The 26,911-nt window shown below is 39.0% G+C and overlaps 1 protein-coding gene across 1 annotated transcript in view; it reads right to left on the reverse strand.

Moving 5' to 3' along the window:
- Positions 1-26,911, reverse strand: part of ITGBL1 (integrin subunit beta like 1) — a 352,195-nt gene that overhangs the window by 170,014 nt on the left and 155,270 nt on the right. The window contains exon 3 of the mRNA XM_075562608.1: positions 5,796-5,942. Coding sequence (XP_075418723.1) covers positions 5,796-5,942 — 147 coding nt within the window. The remainder of the gene's footprint in view (positions 1-5,795; positions 5,943-26,911) is intronic.

Below are 26,911 nucleotides of genomic sequence, written 5' to 3' on the forward strand. Positions count from 1 at the left end.
TCACTGGTTATATTTCTGAAGTCATTACTTACATCTCAAGTTCTCTGATTGCGTCTCTGCATATAATAGAGATGCTTTGAGAATCAAGTGATAAATATTTTACTAAGTCTAAAATACCCATGTGTCTGATACACAATACACTTTTTAAAAATGTTGAGTGTTTCTCTTTCCCTCTCAAAAGCTACTAATAGTCAAATTCCAAAACCTTTCCCCAGACTCATGTGAGTAATGTTCTTGTTTTATATTCATTGCATGATTTTGTTATATAGACCACATTCAATTTCATATTAGCAGTAAGAGTTTCTCTGTCAGCGTCATACACACAGGGCCATTTTGCGGAATCTGAGTTTATTTTTCTGCTATAAGAATATTCATGTGGATTCACTTTCATCAAATTTCATGTTCTTGGGTTTTCCCTTTGAAGTTAGTTATCTTAATTTTTAAAAGTTCATTTGAAATCTAATGCTATAATTGCCTTCTTCCTCATTTATGGGGGGTTAGTGAACCACTCACATGTCCAATTATTAGATATTCTTGTGTTATGATATTAACAAGCTACTAGGTTCTAAACTGACACAAACACACACATATATATATACCTTGTTGTAGAATCAGTTATGATCCATAGTGACCCTATAGAGTGTTTCTGAGGATATAAATCCTGACAAGAGCAGAGACTATACATTTTCTCCCACAGATCAGCTGGTGAGGTTTAACTGCCAACTTTGTGGTTAGCAATGCAACACTTACTCAACAGTGCCATCTAGTACCATTGAATGCAACACTTACTCAACAGTACCATCCGGTACCATTCAATGCAACACTTACTCAACAGTACCATCCAGTGCAACACTTACTCAACAGTGCCACCCAGTACCATCCAATGCAACACTTACTCAACAATACCATCCAATGTAACACTTACTCAACAGTACCATTCAATGCAACACTTACTCAACAGTGCCATCCAGTACCATCCAATGCAAGACTTACTCAACAGTACCATCTGGTACCATTCAATGTAACACTTACTCAACAGTGCCATCCGGTACCATTCAATGCAACACTTACTCAACAGTACCATCCTATGCAACATTTACTCAACAGTACCATCCAATGCAACATTTACTCAACAGTACCATCCAATGCGACACTTACTCAACAGTGCCATCTGGTACCATCCAATGAACACTTACTCAACAGTATCATCCAGTACCATCCAATGCAACATTTACTCAAGAGTACCATCCAGTACCATCCAATGTGACACTTACTCAACAGTTCCATCAAGTCTCCTACTGGATTCTATAGAAATTTGAACAAAATTAATTAGATATTGGACTAAGTGGACAATAATCAGGTAATAGAATATATATTTATCCAAAATATGCATTCAAAAATATTTATTTTATATATAGTGACAAAATGAGATAATAGGCATTTGTGATATGTTAGTAACAAAATTGATATAGACAGTATATATAACTCTCAGTCTAGCTCTGTAGAAGAGGAAAGGCCTACATGAGTAAATCAGGCATGTGATCCTCTCCTATCAGATAGGTTCCCAACAACTGTAGACAGAGGAAGAATGTGAAGGAAGAACTAAGAACTAATGATGAAAATTGAATACTCTAGCTTGAATTTGGAGATAAGGCTATGTTGAGAGAATGTAAGAGAGAGTCAAATATATTGCTTAGATTTAGAGTTTCTCTTTTATGATACCAGGAGAGGTGTGTGACATGGTCGGTGTTATGTATGAAGCAGTTGATTTCAGATGGGGAAGAACAGCCTCTGCCTTTGAATTCCACCACTTTCCCATGGACAGCCTCCCCCGGTCACAGACTCATTCCCATCCACACATCTGAGCGCATTCTAGCTGATGTGAGAAGTTTATCAAAGCTCTGACTTCCCGTTTCACCCATCGAATAGATTTCACAACCAAGCCTCCACGATATGGCATATGGAAGCCCAGGCAAAAGTGCCAGACTGCTGTGTTCATGCTGAGTCATAGTACTTCCTTCTCTCCATTGCCAGTTAGCTCATACTTCAGCACGGGTCTTCTGCTTTCCTCTAGATGCATATTTTTTTAGCTCTGGCCTTTCCTACTGCCAAGGATAGCTGCCTCTCTTTAGTGTCACTTCCTTTTTGTCTACACCAGCTTATAGCCCTGTGCAGGTGACTGGGTCTCACCTCCCTCTGTCTATTATGCCTAACCTTTCTGGATGCCCCACAGAACTGGCTTCTGGAACTCCAATAGTCTCCGGCTCCACCTCATTTTGCCCTGCAATTGTACCAGAATCCATCCATCTCTCCACCTGCCTTCCAATCCAAGAAACTTCCAGCAAAAGAGATTGTGATGTTTTTAAAAAATGAAAATTAGAACAAAAATTCATTGGCAAATGTGATTTTCTTAAAATGGTTTTGACTTAGTTTGTGTTGTAGCAATTAAAGTAGACAAGAAAGACATTGTTAGAGTAAAATTGAAAGATACAGATATGGAGACAGATGGGAGTAACAGACAGAAAACATTAAATGTGATACTGGGTATTGATATATATACACTTTGATCCAGAAGTTTTAGTGATTTACCTTAAATATTCAACCTAAATATGAAAATATATACCTACAGGTAACTGAAAAATGAAGTAGATATTTTTAAGATCGACATTGATGGAATTTCAAGTTATTATTAACTTGTGAGAAAAGAATGCAAGAGTAGGTAAAATACATTATATTTTCTACAGGAAAAATAAAAGTGCATACATATACTTTGGGATATATATACTTGCTTTTCAAATTCATCAATCACTCTATTCACCTATCCATTTTTGCATCTATTTAGCCATCCCAAACCAGACATTGAAGCAACAAACGAAAGAGTTAGAGTCTTATAACTGGAAAAAGTTTGGAAAGAAAAAGCTTTCAAGGTGAAAGAGGGCGTGTGTGTGTGTGTGTGTATGTGTGTGCCTTCTTTTGCTTTCGTTGGGATTATAAATTGGAGGTACAGAAATCACATGGAAAGCAAAGATTGACAAACTGAAGAACTGGGGCAGATCTAGCTGGATTTGGGAAATGACTTAAGTGCTTTACTGCTGCCCCATTTCACGGGGTGCCATGACCAATTCACTCTCCTCTCTTTTGATAGAGGCTGATTTCTATTAACAAAATGCTTTAAGATTAACCTGCATGGAACAATTTTTAACAATCAAAAGCTCTGTAGGAAGGTCCTAGATCTGATTGCAAAGGGTCCTGTCATTAAGGAAAGCTCAGGAGGAAAGATCCCCATTCTCAGAGAGCAAATTCCTCATCGTTAGCATTGACAGCTCACAATCCTTGCTCTACTTTAGAATCACCTGGAAAGTTGAAATTACCCACAAATCTCCGGGCTACATCCAAAAGCAATTGAATCAGGTCCTCTGATGCAGGCAATTGGCACTAGTATTTTGATAACCTCTGTTTGAATTTTCATATTGAACCACAATACAGGAAAACTGTGGGTCTGCATGCACCCACATTTTCTGTTGTTTTTGAAGATGTAATTACAGTCACAGTGGCTAAAACCATGACAAACGAAACTGTTTTTTATAAAAGATAGTTAATATAAAAATCTGCTTTTTATATGGTTTTGATAATCTCCAGAGCTTTTCCATAAATTTCTTTAAAATATTTTCGGTGACTTTTATGCAATAAAAAATACTTTAGCTAAACAGAAAGTCATTCTGTCACTACAGTCTTCAATGATGTTCACATTCAGTGGGTCTGAAACTTCTATCAAACTAAAAGGGCTTTGGCGCTGTTTTATGCTAAGGTATAAATTCAAAGACCTTTGATCTGTAGCAGAATGTAATTAAGTCAGTTTATATAAATCCTTTCCAAAAGAGTTAATCCAGTATTCACCATCATATTTCACAGTTTACATAAAATGCCACCGGGCATTGTTTCGGTGACTATCCTGAGTGAAGGATGCATGAGGAACAGCTGGAGAGAATTAAACTTGCCAGTCTCAGCAAGGCGACATTTTCCCCATTGACTTATCTGAATTTCATTTCTGAAAAAGTATACTCAAAAGCAGCTTCGCTCAGAGGTGCAGCATTTCTCAAAACTTAATCCATTTCTATTAAAAAGCAAAATTTGAATGTTGAACTTGAAAAATTTATATCAAGGGAATTTTCCCCAAATGTTGTTGTTGTGGAGAAAAGAAACAATGAAAAATATACCCAATTCAACTGATCTTCCCAGTACCACTTAGTAACATTGGTTATGTGCTTGCAGTTGTGTAACCATTTTCACCTTCCGTATCTTAGTTACTCCTCTTTCACTCACATAAACTCACTTCTCCTAAAGTTCCCATCTTATCTTTTTAGTTGTTGTCATCAATTTGATCCTATGTAGATAGTTCTTAACTCTATCAATTCATAAAAATAGAGGTATTGTCCTTTGTACACATATTTGTATGACAATGCATTGAGGTAGTGCATGAACTTTGGGCCTCTGCTCAAGGCCTTCTTCAACATGAGGACACTTTGTTCTAACAACATGGCATTCTGTGATGCTCATCCTCCTGGTCTGATTGCTGAACACAAAGTGGGTACACAAGCAAATGTGGTACAGAGAGCAGATGGTGCCCCACTATCAAAAGACATAGTGTCTGGGGTCTTAAAGGCTTGAAGTTAAACAAGCAGCTATCTAGCAGCAAAGCAACAAACCCACAAACCCACATGGAAAGAGCACATCAGCCTGTGCGATCTTGAGGTGTCAACAGGATCAGGTAACAGGCATCAAAAGACCGAAAATAAACAGAGCAAAACATTGTTGAGAATGAGTGAGGTTGGAGCAGAGAACCAAAACCCATCTGTAGACAATGGGACATCCCCTCACAGAAGGGTCACAGGAAGGGATGAGTCAACCAGGGCCCAGTGTAGCTCTGATGAAAAACCACAACATTCCTTTGATTCCTTGAGGCTTCCTCACCCCCCACTATCATGACCCTAGTCTTGCCTTTCACTTCCGGCTAGATGGGAGCATGTGCACTGGTACAGATATGAGCTGTATGGAATCCAGGTCAGATAAACACCTCAGGAACAGAAATGGGAGTAGCAATACTAGGAGAGTAGGGGAAAGGTGGAGAGAGTGGGGAGGAAGGGGGAACCACTCACAATCGACCTATGGCCACACCCCCTCTAGTGGTAGGAACAATAGAAACTTTGGGGAAAGTGGGATAGCAGTCCTTGTAAGATGTGAAAGTAATAATAATTTATCAAGAGGTCATGAGGGTGGGAGGAGGGAAGGGAGGAAAAACAGAGGAGCTGATCCTAAGATCTCACATAGTAAGTAAATGTTTAGAAAACAATGAAGGCAACATGTGTACAAATATGGTTGATGAAATTGATGTATGGAATGTTATCAGAGCTGTAAGAGCCCCCGATGAAATGATCTTAAAGAGAGAAATGGCAATGCTCAAGGCAGTGTTTTATTAGTGAAGCTAAACTATTGTTCAGTTTTCATAAGGCTGGAGCTGAATTGGTTAGTTCAAAGTTTAAAGATTATCACAGGACAAGAGTTTGCATGGTCTATCCATGCTCATAGCTCCTGAAAGCCTTGACTTGATGGGAATTTGGAATTCTGTTCTGCATGTTTTCCCTTTTGGTCCAGACTCTTCTGGGAATAGTTGATCAAAATGTTTAGTAGTGGGAATTGGGCACCATTAGTCCTTTTGATCTCATATCAAAAGAGTAAATTGGGCAGGAAGGCAATTAGTTAGGCATTCCACATCCTCGGAAAGATAGAAGTCTTACCTGCATTAGAGCAGATGGCGTCTTGAGAATTCTTGCACATTTGGTTACTTTGTTTCTTGGTCAAGTCACACGTGGTTGGGTACTGGCAAGCTTCCCCTGACCATCCTGGGTCACATTTACACCTACCACAGTCACACTTGCCATGGCCTGAAATTTTAATAACACACAGTGAGATTCAAATTATTTTTGAAAAGAGATCATTGGGTATGATTAAACTATAAAGGGTCACATTGTTCTCAACTCAGTTACAACAAGTTGTTACAAGTATATGACAGTGCTTGAGGGATGATGCTACTATTATGGTAAAAATGAGTATGAACATTTTATTGTATTAATCAAATGTTCACAAGGCATTTTTAAAATTTCAAAAGATATGCAAAGCCATCATGGTGACCAGGCATAAACTAATGAGTCACAATGATCAGAAAATTTAGCACTAAGGAAAAAAGAACACTCCATCCAGCAGTTCAACATCTGGGAGGCACCACAATTAAAAATGATTTCTACTTAACTCTATTGAAAGGACCATGGACTGTAAAAAGAACAAGCAAGTATGTCTTGGAAGAAATCCAACTAGAGTGCTTCTTAGAGGCAAGGTTGGCGAGGCTTTGTCTCATACTTTGGGCAAGGGAGGCCAGGCCTCGAGAAATGCGACCATGCTTGGTAGAGTGACCACAAAAAGAGAAAGGCCTTTGACAAGTTAGTTTCACGCAGTGGCTGTAACCATGGGAACCAAACACGAGAACCATCGTGAGGACAACATTGTAGCAAGTATTGTTTCATTGTACTGCACATACAGTTGCTCTGAGTCCGAAGTGACTCAATGGCGCTTGACAATAACTATGTCACAACATATAGGGCTGGCATGATTTAAGTTAAATGATTGCTTCTTTTTAAGGAGACAATCAGGCAGCTGTCTGTGTGGGCATAGCCTTCTCCTGAGGATTCTGGGAGCTCCTGTCTTCCTCCCTGGAGGCAGGACACACACTCTCCTGAGAGGCATTCCTAGTAACAAGTCAGATGGAGCTATGCTGATGGAGCCAGAGGCCTGGAGCTGGAGGAGCCCCATGGAGACCCTTGCCAGTGCTGAGATGCTTCCACCACCATTGGATCCAAAAGACTTTCCATGCACTGACCTATGATCTTCCTGCATTTGGCGCCATTTCCTGTGTTGCATGAGTCTGAAGAGGAATTTATAGACTGGTATCAAATATATGGGCTAATATTGGACTTCGGGACTTAATCTGGAATGGGCTGGGATGTTTTCCTAATATACAATTACTTTTTAATAAAAAAATCTCTTTCTCGATGGCCACTTGTTTACCATCAAGCCTTTAAGACCCCAGATGCTAAATCTTTTGCTAGCCCAGCAGCATCAGCTTTCTTTACCATATTTGCTTATGCATACACTTGTCTTCAGCATTCTTGTCAGGAAGGTGAGCATCATGGAATTCCAGGTTAATAGAACAAAGTGTTCTTGCATTGAGAGAGTACTAGAGTGGAGGTCCAATGTCCATCTGCTACCTTCATATTAAACCTGTAAGTATATCGCATAGATCTCTTTCCCCATTCTCATGGAATAAGCACACCAGACTGTGTGATCACTGGGTGTTGAAGGGATCTGGTATCAGGCACCATAGAACAAAAATTTATATCACTGTGAATGAGGGGAAGTGCAAATTCAGGAATCAAAGGCCATCTGTGGGCAAGTGGACATCCCCTTCAAGAAGGGTCACAGGGAGAAGATGAGTCAGTCAGAGAGCAGCATAGCAATGATGAAACATAACTTTCCTCTAGTTTCTAAATGCTTCCTCCACCCCCACCCTACCACCCCCACTATCATGATCCCAATCCTACCTTACAAATCCAGCTAGACCAGAGAATGTACACTGCTACAGATAGGAACTGGAAACACAGGGAATCCTGGACAGATGAACCCTTCAGGACCAGTGGTGAGAGCGGCGATACCAGAGGGTGGAGGGAAGGTGGGGTAGAAAGGGGGGACCGATTACAAGGATCTATATGTGACCTCCTCCCTGGGGGACGGTCAACAGAAAAGTGGGTGAAGGGAGACATTGGACAGTGTAAGATATGAGAAAAATAATAATTTATAAATTAAGGGTTCATAAGGGAGGGGTCAGCAGGGAGGGAGGGGAAAAATGAGGAGCTGATACCAAGGACTCAAGTAGAAAGCAAATGGTTTGAGAATGATGAGGGCAACAAATGTACAAATATGCTTGCCATACAATGCATGGATGGATGGATTATGATAAGAGTTGTACAAGCCCCCAATAAAATGATTAAAAAAAAAACTCTCTCTAGATGTGTTTCTCTGGTTAACCCAGACTAACATGCTGTGATTAGCTATTATTTTTAAATCCTTCACATGGCTCAGTCCATTTAAATATTTCTATTCCAATTGCATTGGTCAATTTATATATATATCATTGTGCGCTAAATAAAATTGATTTTTTTCTTTGTAAATTGCTCCCTCAAATTGATTGTATCATTTTGCATCCCCTATTGGCTATCTTAGTCAACTTGACATTACTTTCAAGCATTTGTGTTATCTCCTGTTAATAGATCTCCTATTAATAGTCAATCTACTTATAGACCCATTAGCCCCAACTCTAAGTATCCTAACCCGTCTTGTTAAATTAAGTATCTAGGAAATTGTATTGACTTTTTAATAACATTATCATTCCATGGCTCAATCCAATATAAAGGCTTAAAATGAACAAGGAGTTAGTATAGAAGATTTAAAGGATCAAAAAATAAGGTAGTAGTAATTTGCTGAATCTGAAATAAAAGACTACTTCATGTCTGTATGTTGGATTAGATATTTTAGACTCTAAATATCTAATATAATATATTGAATTATTGAGATTTATTCAGAAGAGATGAATAACCATTTCTGAGACAAAAGTGTTAGATTGATTTTAAATGGGAGCATTTTCTGTACATTGTGTTGAAGTCCAATTCCAGAACACTTTGATAAAGGGAGTATAGCAATAAATTGAGTGGCATGTCTTTTTCTCTTTGGGGGGAGGCGACACTAGAGTTTCCCATTGAATATAAAAGTGATGTTTACACTATGCAATAGTCTATTAAGGATAAAATAGCATTATGAAAAAGTGAATTATTGAGGAAATGATACCAAGGGCTCAATTAGAAAGCAAAGGTTTTGAGAATGATGATGGCAACATATGTACAAATGTGCTTGACACAATGGATGGATGGATGGATTGTGATAAGAGTTGTATAAGCTCCCAAAAATATGATTTTTAACAAAGTGAATTATTGAGAGAAATGCCAATATGTGACTCAGAGACATGTTATAAAAATGGCTCTGATAGACTTATATGACTCAGGTTTGCCACAACTTTTGATTTGAACAAAGTGAAATATCTGTGAAGTCCAATACATCAGTGTATAATAAAATTAAGTATGACTGTAAATATGCACATATACATATATACATCTCTGAACATATAATGAAATAAATAGTACATGTGCTTGTGTGTATGTTACGTAATTGTCAGGAGCTCTGCGGCACTGTTGGGTTAGAGTTGGACTGCTAACGAACAGTCAATGGTTCAAACCCACCAGATGGCCAACAGGCAAAAGAGGAGGCACAGGGACGAGTGTGAAGGTGGCCCAGAACTGTGCGGTCTTCCATTCTGAGGTGTGTACAGTCACTGTGAGTCAGACCTGACTCGATGGCACCTGACAACCTAAACTATCTACTCTGTGAAGACTTCCAGCCTCAGGAACCCTATGGAGAGGTTACTATGAAGAGGAATTAAATCGATGGCAGTGGGCATGTAAAAAAAGGATATAGATACACAAAACAAAAATAGAGCACATGCAAATCTTATTCATTTTTACCATTGATTGCCACAGCTTTGGAAGACTTCAGGGAAATGAGTTGCCACACTACTATGGTAGGCTAAATAGTGTCAATTACGTGCCTTAAAAACACTCCACAACTTCAAAAATAATGATCAGTTAATACTAATCCCAATTACTCTCTTTTCTAACTCAAAATTCTGTAAAATGTGGAGTCAATTTTTATCCTTAGATAAACTACGACAAACTAGCTATGACTGGCAGCAAGCTCACCCTCTGCTACACTTTTCTTGACTACTGGGTGGGCTCCAAGAACTCTCACAGCCACCGACCAGAGGTCCAGATGGCATTCCACAACTCTTGTCAGTTCCTCATTTCCTACAAGAGCTGCCCTTGACAAGCACCCCAGCCAAGAGACATGTGCACTAACCTACACCTGGGGACGAGGCCACACCAGCCTCTGGAAAGAGTTGAGGGTCCCATGAAGAAGAAAACTCTAGGTGTCAAGAGACTCCGTCTAAAAGTGGACATGGGTGGGTGGGCTGAGTTCCAGGGGGGCATCCCTTGAAATAGTAGATATTTTTGTTCCCCATCCTGGGGTTGACTGGCTGGAGGCTGGCCAGATTAGAAGCCTTAAATCACAAGGGCCAGGAAAGGATGCCCGTGGCCCAGGATTAAGAGTGGCTGAAGCTCAGGATTACAGGAGTCACGGGCAGCAAATAATTCTCCATTCTTGCCTTTCTAGATGAGGCCTCTTCTGTGTTTCTTCCATGGGGAAATAAATTCCCACAACTGTGAAATGTGGTATTCAAATGAACAATTCAATGTGCTTGCGAATAAATCTGTTGACCTTCCAACAAATCCTTAAGGCGTCAAGGGAAGACAGGCGACAAAAATGTCAGAGAAAAGCAAAAATAATTTCCACACGAAAATAATGAGGGCAGAAAAGATATTTTTAATTGATTTCAAGATTGTCAGGGCATAGACAGCCAACCCCCAGGAAGTAAAGATAAGCCAGAGTAGGGGACAAAATGCAGTACTGACGCCTCCGTTTGGTCAGAATGCAGATTCTTGGTCCTCCCATCTGTAAACTCATTGCCATCGAGTTGATTCAGACCCTGAAAAGTGATCTCCACTGATTGAAGAAAAACATGCCAATGGAGACAGAAACATGGATTTCTTGACTCTCAAATAATCAAATAAGCAGCAAAACTGCAGTGTATCATAGCACTTCAAATTCCCTTACCCGGGGAAAATTAAAATTCATTATTGCACTAAGATCAATCCACTCCTATTGAGTCAATCTGGGCATACAGTGATTTGTAGAAAAGAATATAGCTACTCCATAGAGTTTCCAAGGCCCTAAATCTTTGAGGAACCAGACTACCCCATCTTACTCCCACCTATTATCTGGTGGGTTCACACTGCAAACCTTCATTTAATAACTGAGTGGTTCAGCACCGCACAACCAGGGATCCTTCCAGAATGGACAATGCCGAACAATGTGGCACTTAAAAAAAAAACAAACTAAAATCATCTGCTTTGTACAGAACTGTAGATTTTAGCGATTTCAATAGTAAAGATCACTGTATCGGAAATAATAATAGTAATAATTGCATTTTCTCTCCCAAATATGGAAGAGGGAAGTCTCTTCAAAAAGAATTTTCCATTGGTTCGAGTTCTAAGAAATAGTTGTACTTTCTATTCATCTTCAGTAATGTAGACAGCCCTAAGTGAGTACAGTTGTCTTACTATTCATTCTTCAGGGAAAATTGTACACTAATCGAAAATAATGTAGAGAACCCTAAGTTATATATTAGCGTGAAGCACCAGGATCCTCTGATTCAAGGCAGCCCCTGTGTGTCACATCAAAACTGTACTTCATAAGGTGCTAAACGACTGATTTTTCCATAGTCAATACTGAGGCCTTTCTTCTGAGTTACTTCTAGCTGGACTTAAATCTCCAGACTTTGGGTTAACAACCAACTAAACTCACTGCCATTGGATGGATTCTGACTCACAGTGATCCCATGAGTAGTACTGTCCTTGCAAATTTCAGAGACTGTAAATTAATCTGTCTGTAGAAAGCTTCATCTACTGCCCAAGGAGGTTTCAAACTGCTGACCTCTGGCTAACAGTCCAATACAAAACCATTACACCACCAGTGCTCCTTGTTGGCAACAAGACCTGTACTTTCTTGTGCCACCCAGCATCTCCCCCAGTTCGATAATGGCTCCAGTACACACCGACTCAGCCATTCACATTATTTTCGAAATCTGAGATCATTTGTCTCACCGAAGAGGGGCACAAAATGCGCAGTACAGAATTCAGAGCCCTTGTGCAATAAATCTCTGCCATCAAGTTGCTTCCAAGTCCTAGCGACCCTATAAAACAGGGTAGAACTGACCGTGGGGGTTTCTGAGACTGGAACTCTTTACTGGAGTAGAAAGTCTCATTTTTCTCCCCAGGGCCCCTTAGTGGTTTCAAACTGCTGACTTTGTGTTTAGCAGCCCAATGTGTTAGTACTGCGTCATCACCAGAGCTCTTAAATCCACAATTTTATTTATACTGCATCAGGGTCATGTCGTTTGCAAAATACAGAAAGTCTGCACATGTCAGACATTGGGCCCCCACTCAAATCCTTCCTCTACACAAGAACACTTTGTTCTAATAGCCTGTCATTCTATAATGCTCACCTTCCTGACATAAGCTAATGTGGTAAAGAAAGCTGATGGTGCCTGGCTATTACAGATGTAGCATCTGAGACCTTAAAGGCTTGACGTTAAACAGCCACCTAGCAGGGAAGCAACAAAGCCCACATGGGAGAAGCACACCAGCCTGTGTAATTACAAGGTGCTGATGGAATCAGATATCAGGCATCAGATGACCCAAAACAGACAATGATATTGATGCAAATGGGTGGGGGTTCACAGAGTGGAGACCCAAAACCCATCTATTGAAAATTGGATATCCCCTCACAGAAGGGTCACAAGGAAGGGATGAGCCAGCCAGGGTGTAATATAGTACTGACAAAACACACAACATTCCTCGAGTTCTTTAATGCTTCCTCCCTCTACCCCCCACTATCATGACCCCAGTTCTGCCTTACAAAACTCACTAGACCAGAGCATGCACATGGGTACAGGTAAGAGCTCTCAATACAGAATCCAGAACAGATAAACCCCTCAGGAACAATAATGGGAGTAGCGATACCATGAGGATAGGGGGAATGGGGCGGGGGGAGAAAGGAAGAACTGATTAACTGATTGCAATAATTGATGTATAACACACACACCCCACCCAAGGTAATGAACAACAGAAACATGTGTGAAGGGAGATAGAAGATGGTGCAAGATGTGAAAATAATAATTTAACATTTATCAAGGGTTCATGAGGGTGGGGGAGAGAGGGAAAAAATGTGGAGCTCATACCAAGGGCTCAAGTAGAAAGAAAATGTTTTCAAAAGTATGATGGAAACATATGTACAAATGTTCTTGACACAATGGATGTCTGGATTGCTATAAGAGCTGTAAGAGTCCCCAGTAAAATGATTAAAAAAAGAAATTATGCACATCTCATGCTAGATTTATTCCTAAATAATTGCCTTGTGTGTATATGTGCTATTGTAGTTAATCTTCAAAAATTTTAATTCCAACCACTCATAGTTTGTATGGATATATAAAAATAGATTTTTTATTTTGAATTTGTATTCCATAATCTTACCAAATTCATATTGTTTGCTATGATATTTTTGGTAAATTCTTTGAGATTTTCTATAAGCAAAATGTCATTTATAAATGGAAACAGCTTTCTTTCTTCTTTTACAATCTGCATGCTTTTTATTTATTTTTCTTCTATTATTGCATGTGCAAGAATACCTAGTACAAGGTTAATGTTAGTTGTAGGAATTTTGGGGATGGCCATTGTCAGGTTTAAAAGGTACCATTAATGGTTTGTGCTAAACCACTAAAGTTTCGTGGTTTAAAACCACCCAGCAGTCCGAGGGAATAAAGGGCTGATGAGCAGGCTACATCTGTAAAAAATTACAGTCAGCCAAAATGCAATGGAACGCTTCTGCTCTGTAATACAGGAGATGATTCTGTTACCAGGACTGCACCGAACTTCGGAGTCTCTGCTCTCTTGGTTCTTGTCTCACGCACAAGAAAGAACTCAGTTGAGGGCCAACATTCAGACCAGAGTCAAAGAAAAGGATTGAACAGCCCAAGTGAATTTATTGAAGAGATTCCTGTGGTGTAGGGGCTCCAAAGGGTCCCCAAAGGAATGTTGTTGGCTGGAAAGAAGCAGGAAAAGGGGGTGACAATGGAAATAATAAAAAAAAGAGAGCTAGAGGCCCCATACTTTCCCATGCCCCCAAAGGCAAAGGGCAAACGAGACACATACCCTTATTAATGGAAGAGACCAGAGATAGTCTGGGCAGAGACAAGAGGAGGCTCATAACCTCACCATGGCTGGATAGCTCCTCTCGGGTTTTGGTCTGGAGACAAGGGAACAGCGCAAACTTGGGGTACTATTTATTTTACTCTGCCTCCAGATTAGCTGGCATCTTGGGAACTCTACACCAAAGTAGTCCCTTCTATAACTCACTCACAGTTGTTCAAACATGTCCTGTGACTCCGATCTAAATGTCCCTTGCCTAAATTCTTTCCTGTGAGCAGGGCAAGAACCTAGAATGGAGAGACTCAAAACCTTGAATCTAGTTTCAATAACAGTTATGTGATAGAATGAACTGGACACTAATGTTTTGGTTTTGTTATTATTTTTAATTCAGGATAAGAAAATTCCTTGAGTGGTTTCTTCATTAATGGATGTTGAACTCTGTCAAAAACATTGTCTACATATATTTAGGATTATCACATGTAAATAGGCTGACATATATTAAATTTATGATGTGCTAGTCTTATCATTGAGGCACAGTCCACCTGGCTGTGAAGTGTTGTATTTATGTTTTATATACTGCTAGATTCCATTTGCTAATGATTTACTGTGAATATCTGTCTGTTCATAAATGTTCATATGGTTACATTAGTCCGGGAAGACTAGAAAAACAAATCTGTAGACACTCATATGTGTATAAGAAATAGCTTTATATCGAGTAATTATATATTAATAAATCATCCCAACCCAGTCCAGTCCAGATAAAGTCCATAATTCTGATATTAGCCCATATGTCCAATACCAGTCTATAAATTCCTCCTCAGATTCACACAACACATGCAATGATGCTGAATGCAGGAAGATCACAGGCCAGTGGGTGGAAAGTCTTGTGGATCCAGTGGCAGTGGAGGCATCTCAGCGCTGGAGTGGGTCTCCACATGGCTCCTCCAGCTCCAGGGCTCTCTGGTTGCAATCATCCTAGCTCCATGTGTCTTTGTCAGCAGGAAGACAAAGGAGAGAGAACGTGTATGTCCCACCTCAAAGAAGGAAGACAGGAGCACAGATTCTTGAGGAGAAGGCCATGGCCACACAGAGATCTCCTGGGCTATGACCAGATTGACAGTTTAAACTCCACCCCTTTGCTGAAGTTGACAGGCGATTATATAACTGACACAATGGTTTTCTTTGTTATGATATTTTGCTTGCTTTTGTGTAAGCAAAATGATGGCTTAATAAAAGTTTGAAATATGGTTCTTCATCTTTGAGTATTTAGAAGATTTGATATAAACTTGTTTGGGGTCTCTCCCCCCCCCCCCATACCTAATGTTTTGAAGAATTGATTGATAAAACCATCTAGGCTTGGCATTTTTTTTATTTGAAATTTTCATGTATATATTAATTTTATTAACTAATATTGGGTGGCTGCTCATGCTTTATTTCGTTTTGAGCGGACTTATGTCAAGATAAAATTGTTCTGTAAATTATTGGGAAAGTATTCAAGTATCCAAATACAATCATGAATTTTCCACAGCCTATTGTGTTCTTTTCTTGTTTTACATATGAAAAGGTGCTATCGGTGGGTGCATATATATTTCAGATTTCTTCTCTATTTTAGAGTTGTGTGTAAGTCTGGGTAGACTAGAAAAACAAATTCATAGACACTCATATGTGTATAAGAGAGAGTTTTATATAAAGGGTAAGAGTACATTAAGAAGGCATCCTGACCTTGTCCAGTCCAATTCCCTGAGTCCAATATTAGTCCATATGTCCGATACAAATCTATAAAGTTCTCTTCACACACATGAAATACATGCAATGATGCTGAATGCAGGAGGATTATAGGTCAGTGGGTGGGAAGTCTTGTAGATCCATTGGCAGGGGACTCCATGTAGCTTCCCCAGGTCCAGGGTTCTGACAGAATCAAGGTAAGTCCACATGGCTCCTCCAGCTCAGGGCACTAGCGCAGTTCCATGTATTTTGTCAGCTGCAATGTCTCTCAGGGAGTGAGCAAAGAGAGTGGGGTCTCCCACCTCCAATGAAGAAATACTGGATTTCCCAGAATTCTCAGAAGGCTATGCAAACACAGAGGCCTCATTGGTTATAACTTGATTGACAGGGCAGACTCCACTCCTTTACTCGTAATCCTATCAAATTGACACCAGATGGTGTAAATACCATGGTGGCCATTTTATCATAATGTAATGTCCTTCTTTATCCCCGATAATAGTCCTTGGGCTGAAATCTACGTTGCTTTATACACATATGGCTGCTTCAACTAATTTTGATTAGTTTGTGAAGAATATTTTCCCATTATTTTACTTTAACATATTTTATTTTATATTTAAAGTGATTTCTTGTTAATTTCTTCAAATTTCAAACCAAGAAGACAATCTATTTTTTAACTGATTGAAATTCACATAATTCTTGATAGGCTCAGCTAAGAATTGGTCCTTCAATTAGCAGATTTCTGTTCATTCCATCAATTCTTTATTTCTTCTTTTTTTCTGCTTTTTCCTTAGCTTTTGAGAATTAGCATGAATATACTTTATTTTGTTTTTGATTGCTTATAGTTCTGGCTACATATGTATTCCTGCTTATTTCCTAATGATGATATCCTTCATTCTTTCACTGTTTCTTTTTCAAATCTCTTTCCTACACTCATCTACAGTGTGTTGTCACAAGTACCCTACAGTCAACAATGTTTATTATGATCTCCTCAACAGATGAACTATTTTGTTCTAATGGGGAAATAGGGATGAAGTGTTTCATTTCCAGGCCATCCTGCCAACTATTAGCCCTTCCCTCATGTTTTCATCAATGGCACACTTTCTGAAAACTCACTCCAATCCTTTCTGGGAAATTTCAGTAGAACTTGTGGAGAAAAGTGCAGAAGACGGAAAGGAGGAGAAGAGAGAAGGTGGCAGCATCTGCTAGAAGACTCTCACTCATTTACCAGGGCAACATTCATTCAGCTTCTACACATTGATCTACCACCAATAATCGTGAGTCAGTAACTCTGTCTCAGGGATCGCTGCATCTGGTTTCTCCACTGATGTTGAGACAATTGCTTTCCTGGTGACCCACCTATTAGATTTTGTTTTGTTGTGTCAGTTACTGAGGAATTTACAGTGTTCCCTACTTTTCTTGAATATGATTGAAATCCACCCTTTTTTAGCTCCCTTTATCATCAAAGGAAAATAAGAAATTTACCCTCTGAGAGTTAGTTCGAGAATTTTGAATACTTGGAATCCACTCAAGGCAAGTTTTCATGCACACCTCTTAGAGCACACATTACTGCACTTAAACATTATATTGAATGTAAACAATATGGTAGATATGTTTTTAAATTAAGAGTCAATTCAATCCTTCTGTTATTCGAAGTGGCCATGTATTTTAAGTCCTTGGTGAAACAAAACAAAGTAGCTATACCGCATCTAGAATTCTAAGGCCCTGGTAGCATAGTGGTTACATTTTGGGTTGCTAACTGCAAGGTCATCAGTTTGAAACCACCTGCTGCTCCTCAGGGAAAAGATAAGATTTTTTCCCACTCCTTTAAACAGTTACAGTTTTAGAAACTCAGAGAGGTATTTCTACCCTGTTCCATAGTTTCACTGTGAGTCAGCATTGATTTAATGGCAGTGGGTTTGAAAGAATTCTGAGAAAAACTTGCGATAATTCCTTCTCTCATATTAAAATTCTGCATGGTTAGTGGATGAAGCTTTGAGCATTTTCAAGAAAGGACATACCAGTCTCTGACTTGCTTCTCAGGTTAACAAAAGAGCTCCTCTAGATATTTATGTGTCCATTCCCAAGAACATCACGATTGGAACAATGGAAGGATGCTACGTGAACTGGGTATTACGATGAAAATGAAATGGGCAGGGCTTTCGTTAGAGCTTAACATAAATTAGCCATGTGATCTTAATCAGAACTCTGGAAAGGAAGACATAGAGGACAATAAAACAAAACGAATAATTATTGGCTACCAGGAATTGCGTTAAGTAATTTACACAAGATAGTTTCTTTTTCATGGGGAAACAATGAGACAGAGTTTGATTTCCCTATTTTACATACTTTAACACTGTTTAGCCCCAATGATTTAAGTAGCTTACTTGAAAAGCTGTTACTTCTCTATGGTAGCAAATATTATCTACTTTATCTTCCGATGCAGCGACAAAGAGTGGTGTTTCATGGCCTGTGAATCGGTTGCTTGGAAGCACTGGCAGGTTATTTGTTTGGAAGACTAACATGCCCAGTAGTAAATGAATCTAAATTTTAATCTTGGTGGAAGAATTCAAATGGAAAAGTGTGTAAACTGTAATATATAACCGTAAATAATTCTATAGCTTGTTGAGATAAAAATGTAGTCATCTAATTTATCTACACTAACTGAAAAATCAAAAGATTGATATTAGTAATCTCAAAATCCCTTTCATCTTTAAAGTTTTATATGATAGTCTCAATTATTTTTCTCTTTGTCACAGCAAAGCAAGCTATGTTTTTCAAATTGTGTGGTCTACAAATTGAAATAGGGTATGGTGGATATCAATTAACTGTTTATTACTAATTTTAATTTGCTGTTAAAGGGAATAATGAAATTATTATGGTTCACTTTATTATTCAAAGAATCTGTCAAATTATTTTAGGTAATCATAATATGTTAATTTCAAAGAGGGAAGAACAATAATTTGCAAAAAGTGAGACAGAATATTTTGGATGCTTCTCAGATAATGGAGATCATAAAGTCAAATATATAATGATATATTAGCTTTATGAAAAATTATGCACGGCCCCACACACATTCCTCTATGTATTTACGCACACACAAAAATCACTATCTTGGAAAGTCAAGAACAGAAGTATAATACGGCTCCTGTCACAGCTAGTTCGCTGATTCTCAGAAGACTCTTTGATCTTTTCTTCCACTTTTTCCATCTGGTGAATTAAAAATGTATAGCATTCATTATAATAAAAGTATGTGTTCTATTTCTCAGGTGTCTGGGGAAGAAGGAGGGAGAGAGGTGAAGTCAGGGAATTGGAGGATGGATGTTTTTAGGTCACTTTGACTTCTCTGACTTCCAGTTCTAAGATTCCATTTATCAAAAATATTTGCAGAGATTCCATCAGGATGATTTGTAGTAAAAGGAGATTTTACTCATTTTTCCTTTGGTTCATTGTTGTCCTCTGTTGGAGTATTTTATCCAAGAGTGTCTGACAATGTCAGAAACCACTTAAGCTATAGGGATATTGTTATCTACCAATAATATTGATCATCATTGTTCGGAGCCTTTGAGCCCATTCCACTGTGCACAACAGAAAGAAACACCATCCCACCCTTATGTGCCAGCTTCACAGTTGTTCTTACATTTGAGTTCATTATTGCAACCACTGTGTCAATCCATCTGGATGATGGTCTTCTGCCTTCTGGTGTCCTGCTACTTTGTCAAATAGGACAGGATGGGTCTCTCTCATTAACATGTCCAAAGGACGTGAGACAGAATCTTGTCATCCTTGCTTCTAAGGAGCATTCTGGCTGTGCTTCTTCCAAGACCAAGCTGTTTGTTCTTTTTACACTCTGTGGTACTGTTAATATTCTTCACCAGCACCAAAATCCAAATGCATCTATTTATTCAATGTCCAACTTTCACATGCATATAAAGTGACTGAAAATATCCATGAATTGGGTCAACGTCACATCCTTGCTTTTCAACATTTCAAAGAGGTATTTAAAAAAATTAACAGTTTTATTGGCACTTTATCCACATATCATTCAATTCAATCGTTCAAAGAGGTCTTAGGCAGCAGCAGGTTTACCCAGTGCAAGGTGTCCTTTGATCTCTTGACTGCTTCTTCCGTGAGCACTGATTGTGGCTCCCCAGAAACAGGAAATCCTTGACAACGTCAATCTTTTATCCGTTTATCATGTTACATTATGCTCCATGTGTGAGGATTGGGGTTTTCATCATATGGGGTCACCATCCACACTGAAGGCAACATTCCTTTATCTTCATAATAAACAATATTTATTACTCAATGGAATTGAACTTAAACTGGTGTCTTAGCATCTTAGATGGTTATCATCTGAATAGGAGAAGTCAAGTCTAAGCAGCAATCACACTCCACACTCATTTCTACTTCCTGCCTCACTATTTAAAAAATGCAAATGCCAAGGAATCTGGGTTGACAGAAGTATTGATATGGTGTGCATGCATGCCTATATACTTTTGGAAAGTCTTATATGTTGGTGTAAAAACCTGCCGATCAACTTGAGAAAGATCACAGCCATTGAAAACTCTACAGAGCACAGTTTTAACCCATAGGGTATTCATGAGTTGGAATCCACTTATTGGCAACTAAGAGCGACAGTACACACATGCATAGTTATCCCTCCATATCTTAGTGGATTGGTTCCAGGGCCCACTCAGGACAACACAATACATGAATGTATAAGTCTATTTCACAAAATGGCATTGTATTTGCATGTCACCTACACATATCGTACCACAATATGAATCTAATTGCCATTGAGAAGATTCTGATTAGAGACCTTATAAGATGGAGGAAAACTGCCCTGGTGATAGGGGTGGTCCAAGAATAACTCTTTACAGAATTAGAAAGCCTCATCTTTCTTCTTCACATACCCTCTATTATACTTAATTCATCTTTAGATTACTTACAATACATAATGTAAATGGCCCTGCCATTTGTTAGATCTTAAGACTCGCTTTAACTATGCAGTATCTTCCTCCCTGAACTTTCTAAATATCTTTTACCAAGATTGATTGAGTCTACTGGTACACAACCTATGGATATGACTTGCCAACTATATATAAATAGAAATATATGTGCTTGCTACCCTATATTTGTGCTAATATATTCATGTAAGTATATGCATATATGCGACTTAGAATAGTTCTAAACTTCGCCTTTTCTATGGTAACTTATAGTGAGAGCACTGGATGTCCAGGTAATGTTTAGCATTCTTCCTAAACTTAAGGTTATCTTAAGAAGTTTTTTATGTACATAAATTTAAAAAATATTAATAATATTTCTTTAGCACTCTGTGAATAGCAGTAATCTTCTTCAATTTTATTGAAGAACTTCAGTCAAGTTCTCTGGATTGTTTGGGGAGTAGAATCTCCACATGCCTTTACTCCTCAGTAGCAATGAGACGATTCCACATGGTGCTGCTTGGTCTCCTTCATGCAGCCCCAGCAAGCAGGGTCACAGGCATGTGGGCCCCAGGGACAAAAGGCCTAGTTCTAACCCAGTGTCCACTACTTGCTGGACGAGCAATCAGGGCACATTTGAAACCTCTTATGATCTCAGCTTCTTGGGCTGTACAATGGAGATAATGAGTCCTTATCTTACATAATGGTTAAGGGTGTGGAATACATTAGTTCTCAGAAAGTACTGAGTACGGTGTCTGTCTAAAATGCTAGCTATTACCAGCTACACTGAACTTGGAGAGCAGGCTGCCCTAACACGATAGTACTGAGAACCACAACCCTACACTTAGCTGAAGAGGTACTTTTGCAAAATGGGGGGGGGGATACACATTAAGTGCAAATTCTGAGTCATGTTTCTCCTCCCATATTGCACAGAAAATAAATCTAATCAAATAATTTCAGTGCATTTGGGTTACAGTTATATAAACGTTTCCTGAAGGAATCACACATTTCTCAACAAAATACACAGGCAAACCTACTAAGAAATTAATTACATGAATAGTGGCTGAATAACAGTTTAAAGATGTGAACATGCTAAGCAATGTGATGGCAATTATATTTTCACTTTACATATATAGATAATATATATTAAGTACTAGATGTATACACATGTGTGTTTGTTTACCTGTGCATTTGAATATATATCTATATATATAAATTTATATTTGCTAACAAGAATGGACTCAAACACGCAACCATTCTGAAGATGGTCCATTGCTGGCAGGATTTTACCCCGTCATACATAGGAACACTACGAGTCAGAGCCAACTCAACATCAACTACCAGTAAGAAATAACAAGGTTCCTAAAATTCAGATGAGGCCTTTGTTTCTGTTGTATGTAGTAAAGTAATAAAAATGAAAAAAAATTCCCAGAAAGTTCGCTTTTCTTTTTTTTTTGTTTCAAATCAAAGGCTGGTATTAACTAGTGCTTTCCAAAACTAAAAGCTCATTTTTTCCCAGGGAATATATAAGATATTATTTCAGATACAAGGATTAGATGCTAGAATTAATAGTTATTCTATTGTCCTCTTATCTTTATAATAATTATTTGTAAATTTCATGTGTACAATCTATAAACATTAAACTGTATAAATGATCAATGAATGTGCATACACTAAGGGACTTCAAAAAGTTGATGGACAAACATCATCTTTTAATTCTATTTTTCCATGAATAGTTTGAGGCCCCTATGAATATATCTTACTTCAACTTTTGATATGACTAAGAGAGTTTTGACAGATGATTCAGCAATTTTCAGAGCTATAGCAAGGACTCAATTTCTTAAGCTTGGTGGGAGTTGGGTGTGTACTATGAAATCGTGTTTTATTTCTCTATTTTCTGTGATGATAGCTGTTAGATGCCATCAAATCAGCTCCCAACTCATGGCTACCCATACACAATAGGACAAAATGCTGCTAGGTCCTGCGCCAGGCGTGCAAGGAGTTGCAGACCACACTCACGGGAACATATGGTTTTCATTGGCTGATTTTAATAAGCATATCATCAGACCTCCCAGTCTGCCCTAGTGTGAAAGTTCTGTTGAAGTCTGCTCAGCATCCTAACAACAAGCACACTTCCACTGATACAGTGGTGACTGTGCACAAACGTACATGAGCCAGGGATCCAACGTCGATGGAAAGCAATAATTCTACCATGAAAACACAATGCCTCCTTTCGTAATGTAGGCATCCCCTGTATAAACATCCTTGTGTATAACCCACAGTTACAAGAAAATTCCAGTCAAGCCTCTTCTATTAAATTTTTTGGATACATGCAATGGTTCAAAATAATCAACAGTTGCTACTTTGTAATACACATCAAAACATTATTATTACTGTGTTATTATGTAAATGATGTTTCCATATATCTGGAAATGTTTTTTATGCACAGAAAAGTATACTCTATATGACATGCATGCATACATAGTTTGATTGTGCTTGGCTTAATCATGCTTCCCAGATAATTCCTTTGTAACTAAGTAAAGGTGTGTGGCAACTTTGCTTTGAGCAAGTCTGTTGGCACATTTTTTCCCAACATCATGTGCTCACTTCATGTCTCTTTGTCATGATTTGATCATGCGTACAGTATTTCAAATGTTTTCATAATACTATTGCATACTTATGAGCTACAGGTGGTTTAGTGGGCTCCCCATTGATCAGTAGTTAAATCCACCATTTTCTCCCTGAGTGAACATTGAGACTTCAATCGAGATTTCTGCTCCCATCAATATTTACAGCATTGGAAACCCAAAGGGACAATTCTACTCTGTGTTATGGGGTCAATATGAATCAAACTTGACTTGATGTCAGTGTTTTTTGTTTGATGGTTGGTTGGTGGGTATTTTGGATTGCACACTTAATGGAATACAATACCAGTATCATGTAAACCATAGGTTCTAAAACATGACCCACTGTCCTTTTTTTTTTAATAAAAGAAAACCTACCTAGCACTACCATCTACTCTACAATTAACCACTTTTGTTCTATACCTATAAGGAAGTTAAAGTGTAGGTAGCTACTCTCTGGATGATTTCAGCCCCCTCCAGGGGTTGATATATCATCCACTATGGGAAACACTTGCTAACATAACTTTATTTATTTATTTTTGATAACTTTTAAAATTGTGAATTTATACATTTCAGATCATCTATTTTGTATTTGGAAGTTCAAATATCTTATCAAACCTCCAAGTAGTTTACCCTACCCTCACTCCATTGGCTACTCTCTCCATCCTGTGGATTGATATCTTCCCCTCACCCAGGTTAATACATGCCAAACTAGCCTGTTACTTCATTTCTATTACCCTTACCCCAATGGTAAGCTCCGAATTTTGTTCCCTTGGATATGAAAGATTTTGTCTTTTTTCCCCTTTATTTTAGTTTTTGACAGATTTCAGCCCACAGAGTGTTCTCAGGGTAATCTACACCGTGAGGTGTATCATGACTTCATCATTGTCTTTCAGCAATGTGTATGAAATAGACCTCTGTTTTAGTATCGGCATTTCTTGCATGTATCAAAAGATTTCATCAAAAGAGTAAAAGGAGAACCCACAAAGTAGGGGGAGAAAAAAAGGTAATTACACAAAAGATAAGGGATTAATCTCTAAAATCTGTAGAAAATGGTAATACTTCAATAAGAAAAAAGATTAGAAAATGAGAAAGAACATGAATAGACAGTTCTCCAAAGGGAACATGCAAATGGTTAGCCAACCTATGAAGACGTGCTCAGGATCACTAGCCAACCAGGAGATGCAAATCAAAGCACATTTGGGATACCCCCTTGGTGGAAGCAGCCAATGCACATAGAGGACAGTAGAGTCAGCCTCACCATTAGACAAGATGTCCCCTTACTGACCCACAGAGCTAAGAGGAGCAACACCGGAGACACAGTGCAGGAACTGTGCCGATCTGACCTCCCCACACCAGGGTGTAACACAAAGGGAGTGCAACAGAGCAGCATGGGAGAAAGGCAAAAAAAAGCAGCACGGGAGAAAGATGCCATGAGGAATTCCCAAAATAGACTTCAGACTCCGGGGTCAGGGGTTGCCACCTCATCAGACCCGATGAGAAACCATTCATAAGGAGTAGCTGACAAACCTGGAACTATTTACAGGCTTTGCTTTTTTTAGGGGGGGAGGGGAAGGGGGGGGGGGCTCTTTGTTTTTTGACATCTATCAATATAACATAGGCAGGAAATCAATCCTGAGGAGAAAGCTACAGAACTAAGGGTTCTTGGGGGATATAAGAAAGGAGGAGATGGGGGAAAGAAAGGGGTGAGCCAACAAACCCAGGGACAAGGAAACAAGAGATCTAAAATCGATGGCAAGGAGGGCAGCAAATGCCGGGTGGGGTTTGATCAAGTGCATTGTGGTCAAGAGGAATTATTGAGAGCCAAATAAAGGTCACACATAAAAGTGGGAACAAAGAAAAGTAAAAGGAAATGGAAGAAAGAACTAGGAGGCAAAAGACATTTATAGAGGTATAAACATAGTCAAATGCATGTATAGATATATTTATATACAACTATAGGGATATAGGTCTATATCTATATATGTTAAATTTTAAGGTAGCAGATGGACATTGGGCCTCTACTCAAGTCCTCCCTCAATGCAAGAACACGTTGTCCTAATAACCTGGCATTTGGTGATGCTCACCTTCTCAATACAATCACTGAAGGCAAAATGGGATGCTCACCTTCCCAATACAATCGCTGATGTTCACCTTCCCAACACAATCACATAAGCTAATGTGGTGAAGAAAGCTAATGGTACCCGGCTATTGAAAGATACAGTATCTGGGGTCTTAAAAATTTGAAGTTGAACAAGTGGCTATCTAGCAGGGAAGCAGCAAAGCCCACATGGACAAAGCACACCAATCTGTATGATCATGAGGTGTCAATGGGATCAGGTATCAGGCATCAGAAGACCCAAAACAAATAGCCATTTCAATGTGAACAAGGTGGGGGTGGTGTCAGAGTCCATCTTAGACAATTGGACATCCCCTCACAGAAGGGTCACAAGGAAGGGATGAGTAAGCTATGGTGCAACATAGTACCAACAAAACACATCATTCCTCTAGTTCTTTAATACTCCCCACCCCCACCCCACCACTATCATGACCTCAGTTCTACTTTACAAAATCCATTAGAGCATGTACACTGGTACAGATAAGAGCTCTCGATACATGGAATCCAGGACAGATAAACCTCTCAGGAGCAATAATGAGAGCAGCAATATCGTAAGTGTAGGAGGAAGGTGGGGGACGGGGAACCGATCACCATGGTTGACATATCTCTCACACAAACACACACACACACACCAACCAGGGTGAATTACAACAGAAACATGGGTGAAGGGAGGTAGCGGATGGCGTGAGTTATGAAAATAAAAATAATTTATCAAGGGTTCACAAGGATGGAAGGGTGGGGGAGGGAAGGGAAAAAAAACAGAGTTGTTACCAGGGACTCAAGTAGAAAGGAAATATTTTGAAAAGGATGATGGCAACCTATGTCCAAATGTGCTTGATACAATTAAAGTACGGATTGTTATAAGAGCTGTAAGAGCCTCCAATAAAATGATTTTTTAAATGCCCATCAGTAAAAGAATAAATAAATATAACTTTTACATGCCCTAGGAACTCACATGATCGCAGTATTCATTTTATTGCGGTGATCTGGAATATCTCCGAGGAATGCCTGAATATACCAGATGTCAGATGCGCATTTGAGTGGCTGACGTTCGATAAGAACCCTCCCTGCTTTGACCGCCATACAAATGAGACTTACAACTTAAGATTTAAGAATGTGATGCATTCATGCTGTAGGGACTGTTATATTTCACTGAAACTATAAAAACAAGCACAGTGATATTTTTACTTATATTCCTATAAGAAAGAAGGCTAAAGGAGCTGGTTCGGCTAATTCAATGACAGATGCTGCAAAACTGCCTTGCCGTTATTCCTGGAGCGCTGCCCACACGTGAGTGTGTAGTCTGAGCCAGAGAGGTGCAAAGAGAATGGGACTGGAGAGCAGTCAAAATGTTTTGGAGAGAGAAAGCCATTCCTCAAAGGGACTTGTAGCTGTAATGAGATGACCTACAGGGACTAGCAACAACGGCCTGCATTGCTAATACCAGACATCAGTAAA

Source organism: Tenrec ecaudatus, chromosome 11 (assembly GCF_050624435.1).
Source record: "Tenrec ecaudatus isolate mTenEca1 chromosome 11, mTenEca1.hap1, whole genome shotgun sequence".
Taxonomy (NCBI): Eukaryota; Metazoa; Chordata; class Mammalia; order Afrosoricida; family Tenrecidae; genus Tenrec; species Tenrec ecaudatus.